Source organism: Vanacampus margaritifer, chromosome 18, assembly GCF_051991255.1.
Source record: "Vanacampus margaritifer isolate UIUO_Vmar chromosome 18, RoL_Vmar_1.0, whole genome shotgun sequence".
NCBI classification, from domain to species: domain Eukaryota; kingdom Metazoa; phylum Chordata; class Actinopteri; order Syngnathiformes; family Syngnathidae; genus Vanacampus; species Vanacampus margaritifer.
Genome location: NC_135449.1, coordinates 2,116,705 through 2,131,486, shown reverse-complemented (window position 1 = coordinate 2,131,486; position 14,782 = coordinate 2,116,705). Strand labels below are relative to the sequence as shown.

At 41.7% G+C, this 14,782-nt stretch overlaps 1 protein-coding gene across 2 annotated transcripts in view; it reads right to left on the bottom strand.

Moving 5' to 3' along the window:
* dock1 (dedicator of cytokinesis 1) overlaps positions 1 to 14,782 on the bottom strand; it is a 104,606-nt gene that overhangs the window by 14,766 nt on the left and 75,058 nt on the right. For both annotated transcript variants that reach the window (XM_077551166.1, XM_077551167.1), the window contains exons 28-31: positions 11,468 to 11,569; positions 8,589 to 8,683; positions 1,109 to 1,187; positions 63 to 163 (exon numbers count right to left, since the gene is read on the bottom strand). In XM_077551166.1, coding sequence (XP_077407292.1) covers positions 63 to 163; positions 1,109 to 1,187; positions 8,589 to 8,683; positions 11,468 to 11,569 — 377 coding nt within the window. The remainder of the gene's footprint in view (positions 1 to 62; positions 164 to 1,108; positions 1,188 to 8,588; positions 8,684 to 11,467; positions 11,570 to 14,782) is intronic.

Genomic DNA, 14,782 nt, shown 5'->3' with positions numbered 1-14,782 from the left:
CAATTGAAACGAGAGCGAATCAGCATGTGACTTTGTAAAGCTTAAAAGCGGGCACGACTGACTTGTGGCAGATTTTGGCCCGCTTGTCACTGGAGAAGTTCTCCAGCTGCAGCGACTCCTGCGTGAGGAAGGCCACGGCCAAGTGGAAGTAGTTGTTCCATAACTAACCAGAAGAAACAAACAAACAGAGCAGATGTGAGGCAGAGCGGCAAAAAAATGGACTTGGACAACAATACCATTCCGTGTCACAACATTCTACATTAGACTTTAAGGTCCATTTATTTTGTCACCCAGCAAAAAAAACGTTTTTGTCAGATCTAACAAAATCATTCTCAACATTTTTTTCCCTCAATACAACTTTCTGTTCATAATAGACTAAAATCATACATACAGTGGTGCCATGAAATAAAAGCAGGGATGTGATTTGACCAAAGTGAAATTATCTGAAAATTTAGCCGGGGGTCTTGGGGCCGCTGGCACCCAGCTAGGTCCAGGGCAGTGCCCTGGTGGGGGGACAAGGGGGGCGAAGCCCCCCGGAGCTCATGGGTTTTCCGTGTTTTAAGTACTTTCAATGCACTCACATGACAAAGAAATAAACAAAACAACAGCGTAAATTTTCAATGTATATTGAACTATCCCATATAAAATGGCAGTTTTAGTCAACTCAAAATCAGTCACATTCAAAAACATTGGACTGCCTTTGCTTTTAAAAACTATCACTGAGAATATCATCATATCTAACTAATGTGATTACTAAGTTAACACATAAATAATGTTGAAGAGTTCAAATTTCATGAACAAATAATTGTATCATGACCAAATGAAAAGTAACTCATATTAGAGCATACCACAAATGTCTTTGTTATAGCAGAAGATGTTATCTGTCGGAGTCATGTGCATACACAATGAACTACTACTAAAAAAATAAAAAATTAAAAAATAAATCGGATTTTTTTTTGGGGGGGGGGGATAAAAAAAGCGGAATTCCGCGAATTAGCGGAAAAATCACATCCCTGTAAAAGTGATCCGATCTTTCCCGAGGTCAAACTCGTATCAGAAGGCACCATTTGAATGAAAAAATAAAGGTGTGTGGGAGTTCATCTCATACCTGCAGCTCAAAGTTGGTCTGATCCAGAAATTTCTTGTTGAGCACGGCCGCATACTGATTAATGGCCCGCAGGAAGACCCTGCACAGATAAGAGACACACAAAAGTGTTTGCTGCTCACATCTGATAAATGTGCGCTCCTTAAAAAAACTGCAAAAAAAAAAAAAAAAGATGAAAAAAAAAACTCCATACTTATTATAATCGCATTTTGTTCCCCTTTGTGCGGCATGAAAGGTCACTTTCCACTCAAACTACTTTGCCTTGTAAAACAAAAGAGCCAAAAGTGATTCCGAGTGGCACGTCTCGCAAATGCCGATGGACTAAAAAGCTCCTTTCGCCCAACTGAGCAAATCCAAAGTCAAACGGACCACTTTGTAACAGTCATCAATCCGTTACAGCAGCTCTAAAAAGTCTACACCCCCCCGACCCCCTGTTCAAATGCCAGCTTGTGTGGAATCATTTCAAAACTTTTCCCACCATGTCCTTTTTATTTATCCATGTATTTATTTGAGTTTCCTTTTTTTGTCTTTTGAAGTCACTTTTGGAGATGACTATGTTGATTATATAATCTCCCGCCGCCCTCGCCATAAATGAATCAGGTGTAGTGAGTGAAGCAGCACGTGGCGTCCAGACGGCCAAGCAGAAGGTGCGCGGGGCGGGAGGAAGCGTGCCCGCGACAACGCCGTCTGACGAGCTAATCCGCTGTGATGTCCTGCAATTAAAAGTTAATAACTTCAACGGTACGCAGCTTTTAAAAGGCTGGGGGAGACTTTATTTAACTCCCCCCCCCGCCAAATAAAAAACTCTTCAGCGGGAGAAAAAACGTTTTCAATAAAGTGGATGATTTTATGGCAGGAGCAGTCCACGGGGTTGCGGTAATTCGTCCCAGGAAAGATGCGTGAAAGATGGCGAGGGGAAGCAAGGTCGGCTGTCAGGGTTTTCACGAGCGTCCAATAAAGAGCCGTCGAGACGTAATGCTGGACTAAGTCAATCTGGCAGGGAAGCCGAGGGAAAAATTGTTCACCTTGTGGGGAAAAATCTTCACCTCCCCTCAAAAAATGATGACAAAAAACGAAAATAGGTAAATTGGTAAATAAGTGGTTGAAGATTGTTTGTAACCACGTTGGCTCCTTCACACTTTTTGCCCAAGACTGTGCTTGACCTTGAACGTGAATAAATGCCAATACTGACACGATACACGATTCATGTCCCACCCCGGAAACTATGCGGGCCCGCTGTGCCACACATATTAACTCTTTGACTGCCAGACGTTTTCATAAAAGGGATGCCGTGGGTGCCAGCCGATTTAAGCATTTTTGACTGATCTTTCAAGGTCCACAGAAAATTATGTGTTTGAACTATGGAAACACACATACTACCAAAAGAAAGATTGGACTCTCATCTTTCATCAGAAAAAAAAGTTTGTTTCTACCTTATTCCGTTTTTCAGTAATCAACAATAGAAAATGGTTAGTTTCACCTCTGTTTTGAAAAAACGTCTTTTAACGTCTTTGGCACTCCTCCATAGGATTTTACTAAACGTTATATAACGTTTTTGGCAGTCAAAGAGTTAAAAGTCACCTTAATCATGACTGGCAAAGGTTAGCAAGTGTCACGGAACACCGCGGGATTAGCCTTGCGCACTCGCTTTCTACGGATCCATCCCCTGGCCCTAAAAAAATAAATAAATAAAAAAAAAAAAAAGCGCTTAAGACTTTTAGCACAATGACGTATGAACGCCTCACTCAATTTTCCGCTGCCGTGCACATGCCAATATAGCTGATATTTAACGGCGGGGCTAATGCTAGAATGGCTTTCCAAAGGCTGCACCCCCTGCCTGCTGGGAAATATTAAGACGGGGTATTTAAGCAGCATTTAACGAAGGCGAGGAGACAAAAGCAAACTGGTGTCATGCCACTAAATTTGAGACTTTTGGTTGACTTCTTCTGTCTTTTCAAGCATGGTTTCTTGACATTGTTTTGTGTGTGGCTCTACTGATGATTGACATGTCGACACCCACATAAAATGACAAAACTAAAAAGTCTTGCAATCGCCACGTAGATGTTATTCGTTAGCTTGTCTATGACGTTTTGCATTGTTCGTTAGCTTAAAGCTAAGCAGACTTTTTTTTAACTCTTTCACTGCCATTGACGTTTATAGACGTCAAGTAAAAACCTACAGAGCACTGCCAATGACGTCTAAAGACGTCATCCAATTTTTTATTTTTTTTTGAAACGGGTGCGGGCAAGGCTTCCGGAGCTGTGGTGAAAGTTTCCAGCCGGTCTGTTGTGCCTAATGACTATTTTTGGTCCCTAGAGGGCAGCGATGACTCTCTTTTGACAAGATCGGGTGGGCGTCAGTAGAGGCGGAGCTAGAGTGTCGAGCAGGAGATGAGAATGGAAGACAAAGGAAAAATGGCGGCCGGTCGCGAGGAGCTCACGCCCGAGCCGTTTTTTTCAAAGACCAAAAGCATCGCTGAAAGAGCACATTGTTGACGACGATGATCATCATCGATGATGAAGATGAGGGTGACTCCGTGGTTGGAAAGCATTGACGCGGCAGTAGAAGACGTTAGATGGAGCTCGATGGAGGAGGGAACGGGCAATGGCGAGCGTTTGCAAGCAGCTCTACACTTACAAGACGAAAGGCATCGACCAACGCTAAAAGAGTACATTGATGACGACGGTAATCATCCTCGATGATGATGAAGGTGAATCCGAGCTTGACGGCGAAATTGGAACCGCTGACGCGGCGGCTATGACGGTGTCGTAACGCGGAGCGCAACCGAGCACGCACAGGCGGACGTTGGATCGGACGACGGAGAGTGCCCCGAGTCCAATGCATATTCATCGGAGGAAGTGTGTACAGTCTGCTACTTGCTTTTTATTCCCCGGAAAAAAAGGCCGTCAAGAAAGTGTAACGTTTGCACGCAAAACGGACCAATGTGAAAGTGAAAGTAAACTGTTGTGCGAGTCCTGGCGTCTCCTTGCACGCAGGAGAGCGTTAGAAAAAGAAAAACTGTATTTGAAACATCCACATAATTGTAAGTAGTACCACAGTTGCACACATTTGTAAATAGTTTGCGAAATTGTTTTGTCAAATTGTTACACTGTTGAATGGAAATAAACGTATTTTGCAATCAAAAAACACTTTTTCATTGTTGGTGAAAGCGTTTTACAGAAGTAAAGCACTATTTAGGTGTTTGTGGCATCATTCATGGACAAAAAGAAGTGTACAATTCACTAGAGTGCATGAAATAACATCGTTTCACAAAAAGCTCTTTTTCTCCGTTTTTTGTTTCAAAAGAGAGAATTTCGGTGAAAGTAACCATTTTCTATTGTTGATTACTGAAGAACGGAATAAGGTAGAAACAAACTTTTTTTTCTGATGAAAGCCGAGAGTCCAATCTTTCATTTGGTAGTATGTGTGTTTCCATAGTCCAAACACAACATTTTCTGTGGACCTTGAAAGATCACTCAAAAATGCTTAAATCGGCTGACAGTGGCGACAACCCGTTTCTGAAAACGTCTGGCAGTGAAAGAGTTAAAAGCAATGCGTTGAACTTGAGCCCCCCAAAAAAAGAAAAAAAGAAATTCATCCAAATTGAAACATAGGCGGCGAAGGTATAATTCTAATATTTCAGTATCTGTAATAAGTTCCGGCACTTGAACGCCTGTTTGAAGCCAGCAATCTGCCTGAGCGCAGACATGTAATTGGCTTAAAGGGGAGGGGTTGGAGAAAAAGGGAATTAAAGACAGGACAGTTCCACCGAGAGCACATCCTGCCATTAATTAAAAATGTAGGGAGAAAAAAAACAACAACTAATGAGGTGGACAAAAATAGAAGGGAACATCATCGCGACTGAAACGCTCGTTTGAAAGGCAGTTGGAAAGAATATTAGAAATGATTTATCAAACATTGTTCCACAGAATGGACGGGATGAATTTCCCCCAAATTCCCGGAGGCGACCCCGCCAACACGCAGAGATCTGTCGAGTACATGTCATCCAAATTGGGTGAAATTGGCCGTTTCAAAACAAAATGGCAGACTTTCCTGTGTCTTTGCCGACATGGCTTCTTCAGACTTTTTTGCGGGTTGAAATTTCATGTTACCAAGTGAAACTGGCGTCGGGGGGGCTGCATTTTATTTGAAACTTATTCTCCAAGTGACTTCATTTAGTGCATCAATTACGCCTGATTTGAGCCATTTGGTTCGGTTCCTTTCACTTGCGAACGCTGCATGACGAAAGCCCGAGCCCAAAATTACCTCAACGGAAAAACTATTTCCAGTCGACATTGAAGCTCTCTTCTGCATTTCACATGAGGTGTCAAAACTTTCAAGCTTACATTATTAACACTGCCAGATGCCTTGCAACATCTGGATACTTAGTTATGGAGGACCAAAATTAAAAACAAATAAATGTATAAATAAATAAATAATTAAAAAAAAATATATATATATCCATAAAAAAAAAGAAAGAAAAAAATAAATACAAAAATAAAAAATGAGATAAAAAATTAATATAAAATTAAATATAAATACAAAAATAAATATATAAATAGAATTAAATATCAATAAAAAAATTATCTGCATTTATTTATTTCGTGCTGCAGACGCTCTGTCAGGATGAAATGTTATTCAAATGAGAGTGCGGTCCTAAACGTGCCTTGGGTTGCTAACTGCTTTTCAATGGTCGAATTGAGCGGGTCGACAAACAAGGTCGCAAGTTGGACCTTTCAAGATAATTGCAGATCACCATGTAGTGCTCGCCTGTGGCATCGGCGTGCGGCGTTCAACTCATTTTTCACCGTTTTTGTTGCTGTACTTGACATCCCCTTTAAGATGCAGCTCAAGCCGTCACAGTAACGCCACCACTAATAACGGAACCTTGAGCGCTTTGGAGCCCCCCCCTCGGCATTAAGAGCCGTTTGGCTACAGTACACGCGTGTCATCGTTATGATAAATATGCTCAATCAATGCGCCGCCGTCGCTGAAATCATCTCATTATCGCTGATGGATGGCCGCCATTTTGAATCCTCAATGTATGTCGGGCTGCCGTCGCATATCAAACCCGCAACCACCTTCCTCCCCCCTTGCGGCGACGTATGCTAATGAACATTTATCAGCAGATCATACTTGCTAATTGAGTTCAGAGAGCATCGTGGGTAATGACCCCCATCGATGGGCGAGCCGACGCCGGCTAGGAAGAAAGTTGTGCGCTAAGAGATAACGGGAAGGTCACAAGGCTTTGTTATCAGATCAATTTATTAAGACGATTAGCTGGGTTTCAGCCGATAAATGATGAATGCGCCGTCCCGTTAGCCGTCGACATTGTTACAACGATTTGCTCAAACTTTGCCGCCGCGAGCGCAGATGAAAATTATCGCATACTTTGGCTGCGAATGGACAAATTCTCTTGGATGAAGCTAATCAATGAAGGGCATCTAAAAAGGGCGAAATGGTCATCAAATCATGCTCCACCCACACGCAATAAAAAAAAATAAAAAAACAAGCCTTGCAATGCAATTTATCGTTGGTCATCTTGTCTCGCGTTCCTGATTAAATTTGGTAACGATTTGACAAAATCTGTTTTCTGATCAAAGAACTGCATCTTTTTTCTTTCCTCACAAATGTAATATAAACTTACTCCAAGTTGGCGGCAGTAAATTTGTGGATCGCATCCGACACATAAAAACGTCAACGACACTCAGGGATGTGATTTGACCAAAGTGAAATTATCTGAAAATTTAGCCGGGGGTCTGGGGGCCGCTGGCACCCAGCTAGGTCCAGGGCAGTGCCCTGGTGGGGGGACATGGGGGGCAAAGCCCCCCGGAGCTCATGGGTTTTCCGTGTTTTGAAGTACTTTCAATGCACTCACATGACAAAGAAATAGACAAAACAACAGCATAAATTTTCAATGTATATTGAACTATCCCATATAAAATGGCAGTTTTAGTCAACTCAAAATCAGTCACATTCAAAAACATTGGACTGCCTTTGCTTTTAAAAACTATCACTGAGAATATCATCATATCTAACTAATGTGATTACTAAGTTAACACATAAATAATGTTGAAGAGTTCAAATTTCATCAACAAATAATTGTATCATGACCAAATGAAAAGTAACTCATATTAGAGCATACCACAAATGTCTTTGTTATAGCAGAAGATGTTATCTGTCGGAGTCATGTGCATACACAATGAACTACTAAAAAAAAAAATTTTTATATTTTTTTTTTTTTTTTTGGGGGGGGGGGGGATAAAAAAAAGCGGAATTCCGCGAATTAGCGGAAAAATCACATCCCTGGACACTGTATGGGGTTATTGTTTTTCGTATCATGTCTTTGAAAAACTGTCAGGGTTTGAATGTGTTTTCCTCAGGAAAAAAAAAATGATTATTCTTACCAAACGTTATGATTAAGCGGCATTTAGCTCAAATGTTTTCCTTCGCACAAAGTGGCAACATTGCAAATGCACCAAGTTGAATCCCGCTCATTATTCTAATTTTACCCCAATCTGCTAATGATGTCTCTGGGTTGCCGCAGCTGCGAGAACAAAATGGAGGACTAAAGAGGATTGTGATGATGATGATGATGATGATGAAGAGGAGGAGGATGACTTACCGTGGATTAGTGATTCAGCACATCAGCAGCAACTTACTGTAACTACCAAACTAGCCTGCGAGGGAGCGCGTTCAGCCGACTCGGCAAAAACGGACATGCGAGTGTTGACTTACAAAGTTAAAATGAAAAAAACAAAAAAACATGTTGCGCAATCCTCTTGCCATCCCTGTGAGGAAGCTTAAGCCAACACGTGCTAATTAAGCGCAAGAACAAACAAAGACAGGAGGTTACCTGGGGGACATTCAGACCTCTAATGAACAACGAAGAGGTCATTTTGTGCGAGACGTCACAGCTACGATGCATTGTAGTCGTGGGCAGGAAGAAAATGAGCAGAGTGCGCTGAGCGAGAACGCACGTTTGTACTTGTAAAGTTGTGGTAAAGTAAAGCAAAAAATAAAGCCGCGGTCGCATCCCCCGTGCAACCTGGCGGCGAGAAGTGGTGACGGGAGCCGTTCGCTAAATGCCGCTAAAATCCAGATCGGCTGCTAAAGGAAAAACAACACCTTGTAACTACTTAACTTCGTGTGACAAGCAGCTCTTGAATAAACCACACGGCTTGTTTTATATTTCAACCACGTTGGCACCGAGCCGGGTCGGCATGAATAAAAGACGACAGGCAGCCAAGTCAGAAAAAGGCGGCAGGACAGAAAGTCGCCAGATTAGCATTTACAATTCATACGATTGTTTACCGTCTGCTCATCTGATTGCCGTCGAGGCCTGGTGTCGATATTTGCATGTCGGGATTCGGGGGAGGCAGGAAAACAAGGCGGCGCGGCGACGCTAACCCACTTTTGACTTCCTGTTCCTTAGCAACGTCAACGTCGGGACTCCAAAAGGCCACAGCGGCGCGCCACTTACTTGTTTTGCATCATGTTCATTATGACCCAGTCCGAGGGGTAGACGTTCTTCCCGATGAGGTCTTTAAACATGATGAAGGTTTCCATGAGGAAGTCCTGCAAAACAAAAGTTGAAATTTCGATGGCAAATGACCGAACGATGACAAGAAACAAAATGGCTCCTAATCCAGCGGCATGCATCCGTCACCTGTCTGGTCGATGTGCTTTAAATAGGGTAGCGATTGGAAAAACAATATGTATGAGGAGTTCACTTTTTTTTTTTTTGTAACTCTTTATTTTACCATCCATCGAACAACTCGCAGCAGGGGTGGCCAAGTTGGGTCCTCGCTTCCTGTTTTCCATGTCTCCCTCCTTTCAGCCGAATCTCGTGCTCAGCTCATCAGCAAGCTCTGCGGAAGCCCGATAACGATCTTGATCATGGAAGCAGGTGCGTTAGTGGAGAGAAACAGGCTGGATGGTGGCTCTCGAGGACCCGACTTGGCCACCCCTGGCATATAGACTATATCGTCGGCTCTAAAACGTATAAGCCGTTTTGCAATATTAACAAAAATGTCCAGACTGGGGCAGGTTTCTGCAAGAGGAGTTCGCCTCTGAAACACACCAGAAAATGACAAAATTGACCCTTCAAGGGAAAATTCATTTCAAAATGGCTAACTTTCTGTGTCATTTCAGGCATGAGGATACAATTTTTTTTTGGAGGGTCTAACTTATCAAAGATGCCCCCTACAAGCTAAGCGAAATTGTCATCTGTTCCTCACACACAACTCAGTCCAATATATGAGGTTTAAAATTGGCAGCAATTTCAAAATTTTCGACGACAAGTACCTTTTCGAGGGACTGCTGGAAATGGTCAAAATGGGAGTGTAAAATTGCCACTTTCAACCAAAATGTCAGACTTCCTGTGTCTTTTCAGACGTGCCCTCTTGAGAGTCGATTCGCGATAGACATGCCTGCCACATTTCATGCTGCTATGTGGAGTGTTTCAGGGAAAAAAAAGTATGAAAACGGCCATTTATTCAGCCCAAAGAATAACAAGGACAAAAGAAAGCAAGCAATTTCAAAAGTGCTAAAGTCTGGGGTGCATCTTTTAGGGATTTGAGGTGGCGTGTTTGGAGGAAGAAGGAAAAAAAATAAATAAAAGCTCCTGTGAGACAGCTTTGAAATGTGGCTACGGCTGCGAGAGGAACAATCAATCTGTGCAAAGATTCCGGCTTTCTGGCAGTGATTGTTTGTCTTGCCAACGGCCTCGCTGTGGCCTCGCAGGAGAACACAGTCAAGGTCGCAGAGTTGGCGCTCTGTGCTCAAGCTGCGCTGCGCGAGTAGGTGAGGGTCAGCGTGCTTGGGTGCTCGCACCAATAACAAATATAGAGATAGACCGATATAGTTTTTTCAGGGCCGATACCGATGCGGATTACGAGTAGTCAAGGAGGCCGATAACCGATATCTCTTTGACTGCCAGACGTTTTCGAAAAAGGGATGCCGTGGGTGCCAGCCGATTTAAGCATTTTTCCGTCTGCAGCAGGAAATAAATAAATGCAGATAATTTTTTTTATTGATATTTAATTCTATTTATATATTTATTTTTGTATTTATATTTAATTTTATATTTATTTTTTATCTCATTTTTTATTTTTGTATTATTTTTTTTCTTTCTTTAACTCTTTGACTGCCAGACATTTTCAGAAAAGGGATGCCGTGGGTGCCAGCCGATTTTAAGCATTTTGACTGATCTTTCAAGGTCCACAGAAAATGTTGTGTTTGGACTATGGAAACACACATACTAGCAAATGAAAGTTTGGACTCTCATCTTTCATCAGAAAAAAAAAAGTTTGTTTCTACCTTATTCTGTTTTTCAGTAATCAACAATAGAAAATGGTTAGTTTCACCTCTGTTTTGAAAAAAACGTCTTTTAACGTCTTTGGCACTCCTCCATAGGATTTTACTAAACGTTATTTAACGTTTTTGGCAGTCAAAGAGTTAATTGAAGCTGAGGGGTGGGGATATTGGCATCATTTTTTTAAAATACAAATGCCAATCTTTACTTTGTTGTAACGTCTTAAAGCATATTTATTGAACACTTTTTCACACTTTTCAAAATGTAGACGTTTTTTTTATTATCTTAGACCAGTGGTGGGCAAACTCGGTCCTCAAGGGCCGGAGTCCTGCAGGTTTTGGAGGTTTCCCTGCTGCAACCCAGCTGATTCCAATCAACAGGATCGTTAACCAAACTTATGCAGAGCTTGCTGATGAGGTGATCATATATCAGCTGTGTTGGAGAAGGAAAACATCCAAAACTTGGGAGGACTCCGGCCCTCGAGGACCGGGTGTGCCCACCACAGTCTTAGACTATACCAAAATTTACCAGGACCATGTTGAAAAAAACCTTAAAAAAAAAAGATATATATATGTATGTATATATATATGTATATGTATTTAAAAAAAAAAAAAAAACATTTATTAAATTTTTTTTTAATTGATTTGTTGGATTTTTTTAGAAAAAAAAAAAAAAAAAAGGAGAGCAATGATGGTGTCAAATCGAATGAACAATACTGAGCTCTCCCGTGAAAAAAGAAAGAAAAAAAAAACAAAAAAAAAACCCCTCAATTACGCGAATAACGATGAAACTATATTCTAATTCTAACTGCTGCAAAACGGAAACAGATGAAAACATACTTTTTTTTCCCTGATGAAAGAAGAGACTTTAATCTTTCTTTTGGTAGTTTTCATCTTTTTATAGCGATAGGAAACATCATTCTGCGGGCTTTGCAAAATCAGTAAAAAATCCAGTAAAACAGCTGGGAGTGAAGGCGATTGTTTTTGTGAAAATGGCCGGGAGTGAGTGAGTTTAAAAAAAGAAATGACATCCTTATTGGCACTCACCACCACGTCGCTCCTTATTTTGCCGAAGGTGTTGATCAGGTGCGTGTAGTGATAATCGTCCATCTGCCTGAGCGTGGCCGTCATGCTGGCCACGAAGCTCCCCTGCACAACAACAACAACAACAAGTACAAGAAGTGTGTTAGGTCAAAAGTGGACCGATTCCGATGGACTTGCAGACTTGATTGGACGGGAGTTTGGAAGCGAGGGGGCCAACTTCGCTTCCTTCCCGCGCCGGGCAACCATCTCATTAACCCGCCGGCCTCGCCCCGTCTCGCCTGATTAGAAAAGCCTGCGATGTCCCTTAAGGGCCGCCTTAGAAGGCCCGGGTTAGCATCGCTGCGCGGCGCAGATAGCCGGCCGAGCGGAGCGGAGGTGTTCGGAAGCCCGTCACGTGCCGGCCGGGACGACGCAAACGCATCAATTAGCTCTTGAATGCTGACAGGTAGTTTTTTGCTTCAGGACTCCAAAAAGAACTGACGGATTACAGAGCTTTAAAAGCAAATCCTTTCTAATCAGCTATCAAAAGTGATAAAGGAAGCGGCGAAGAGTTGGAATTATACTCTTATGATGGCCTTTAAATATTCACCACCTTCTACTGATAATATTTCAAACCTTTATTACATAAGTATGAACTTCGAAAAGACTGCTGAATTTCATCAAACGCAATTATTTCAGTAGCGGGGAAACGTGCAACGTGCTTCATATTGTGTCGCTTTTGCCATTTTGGGGTCATTAAAAAAAAAAAACATTTCCTCTGGCAAAATTCCACCCAGTTTCATTCAACACGGTAAGAAGAGAACAAAAACTAAATGGCACCAAATGTCCCTCGGATCTCTTAACTCTTTGACTGCCAAGCGTTTTCAGAAAAGGGATGCCGTGGGTGCCAGCCGATTTAAGCATTTTGACTGATCTTTCAAGGTCCACAGAAAATTTTGTGTTTGGACTATGAAAACACACATACTACCAAATGAAAGATTGGACTCTCATCTTTCATTAGAATATTTTTTTTTGTTTCTACCTTATTCCGTTTTTCAGTAATCAACAATAGAAAATGGTTAGTTTCACCTCTGTTTTGAAAAAAAAAAAAAACGTATTTTAACGTCTTTGGCACTCCTCATCTTTCATCAGAAAAAAAAAAGTTTGTTTCTACCTTATTCCGTTCTTCAGTAATCAACAATAGAAAATGGTTAGTTTCACCTCTGTTTTGAAAAAAAAAAAACGTCTTTTAACGTCTTTGGCACTCCTCATCTTTCATCAGAAAAAAAAAGTTTGTTTCTACCTTATTCCGTTCTTCAGTAATCAACAATAGAAAATGGTTGAAACAAAATCCGGAGAAATCAAGCTTTTTGTGAAACGATATTATTTCATGCACTCTAGTGAATTTGACACTTTTTTTTTTTTCCATGAATGATGCCACTAACTACTAACCCGATCTGCTTGATACTTTCAGCACAACTGGCCAAGGCTTTCCTCCACCCGTTTCCAAAAAACAAAACAAAACAAAAAAAAAAATCATAGTTAACGTCTTTTAACGTTTTTGGCAGCCCTCATTTGGATTTTACTTAACATTATTAACCGTTTTTGGCAGTCAAAGAGTTAAGAGTTAAACAGGCCGCAAATGATGCGGCTGGCAATTAGAAACGCATCTGAATAATCATTTGCATGATTTGTGTCGCCGCAGAGAGAGCGAGCACATCGTGGAGACAATCAAGAGAAATTAGGCACAGATAAGAACGTGTAATTAAAAGCGAGGGTGAGATGAAGATGAGCCGCGTGTGAGCAAGTGGATTTTGCGAATGCAGCTCAGGTAACAACATCCCGTGCAATCGCGTCGCCAAAAAACTTTTGAAGCCACGCACGCACGCACGCACTTTGGCTGCACGCAACCTCGCACAAAAAGTACGATGGGAGGTACGACAATCTTGTGACATGCAATTTGCTATGCATGTTAATCATAAGTAAAAAAATAAAATAAAATCAAAAAATAATCCTAAGAACCCATGCCCAAAAGCACAAAGGAAGTTTGCTTTTGGTTTTAAGCAGCCATTTTAGGGTCAATTGGACCATTTCCTGGAGTCGCACAAAAGACGGATTCGAGGTAGTTTTGCTACCAAATTTGAACTACTCTACTTGTATAATGTTGTCTTACTATAAGAGTTCAATTTGTTCCAAGACCATGCTCATAACTCAAAACACTTCTTAAAAGAAGGAATTCATCTTTTCTAATAAAATTAATGGAAATGACCCCCGCCCCCCCCCCTCTTTAACTTATATGAAAACAGTGACACATTAAAATAGAATGTAAAGAATTAAACATTTTGTGCAATCCTATGATTTCAACTGAATGGATATTGTGCTGCTCCTTCTGGTGAGCGCAATAATAATACAATATAACAAGAGCTAAGCGTGTCTTGGGTTAGTTTTATTTCCATTCATACTTATTTTTTATATTTATTTTTTTGAATTAGATTTTTTACATCCGTTTTTATTTTTACTTTCATACATTTATTTATTTAACATTTTGGCAGTTTTGGTCCTGCATATTTCACAACTGACTCATTCAGTTGTCGCTATAGTATTTTTTTTTTTTTTCTTGCAAAGGATTCGCTGCCGACGTGTGTAAAATTTTACCCCCAAAATAGCTTGAAAACAAAAAGTTATAAAATTCGTGAAGGTTAGGGTTATGGAATGGCTGTCCTTGTTGTCTACCTTTGAAGAGCGAGTCGTCGTCTCACCAAAGCCTCACATTTCTTGGTCAATTGATCTTATTTGCGCCCGTTCATAAAAAGTCAAACAAAGGAAGGTCTTAAAGGTTTTGTCGCTGTAGTAAAAGCAGATGGATGAGCCCTCGGGCCCCCTCATCCATACACGTTGAGAACGCACAGCAGCATCCCCGCAATATTTGCCGTCACACCTCGCATCTCTATTCTGCACGTGACGCCGCAACATCTGCTACGACATGTGCTCCTGTTCCGCGTTTAGATCTTAATTGTGGCCGGGTGACAGCGTCGGGATCCTTCCTCTTGGCAGCCTTTCTCTCGGTAAAAAAAAAGAAAAGCCGAGCGCGGGGCCGCTCGCTCGCTCGCTAGCTCGCTAGCATGCCGGCCAGGTCCCTCACCTCCGTTTAATTTGTCATCAGGATTTGCCAGCTGATCCCGGCGCCTCCAGCGGCAATTAGGTTGCTCGGGCTGCTGACGAATCAGTCGCGGGCCGCACATTACGGGCATGAAATCAAAAGTAAGATTGGGCCGTGCACGCCCGTTAGCTTAAGTGGCTTCTGTCCGAGCCTTATGGCAAGGCCCTGCGTTGAGGCTG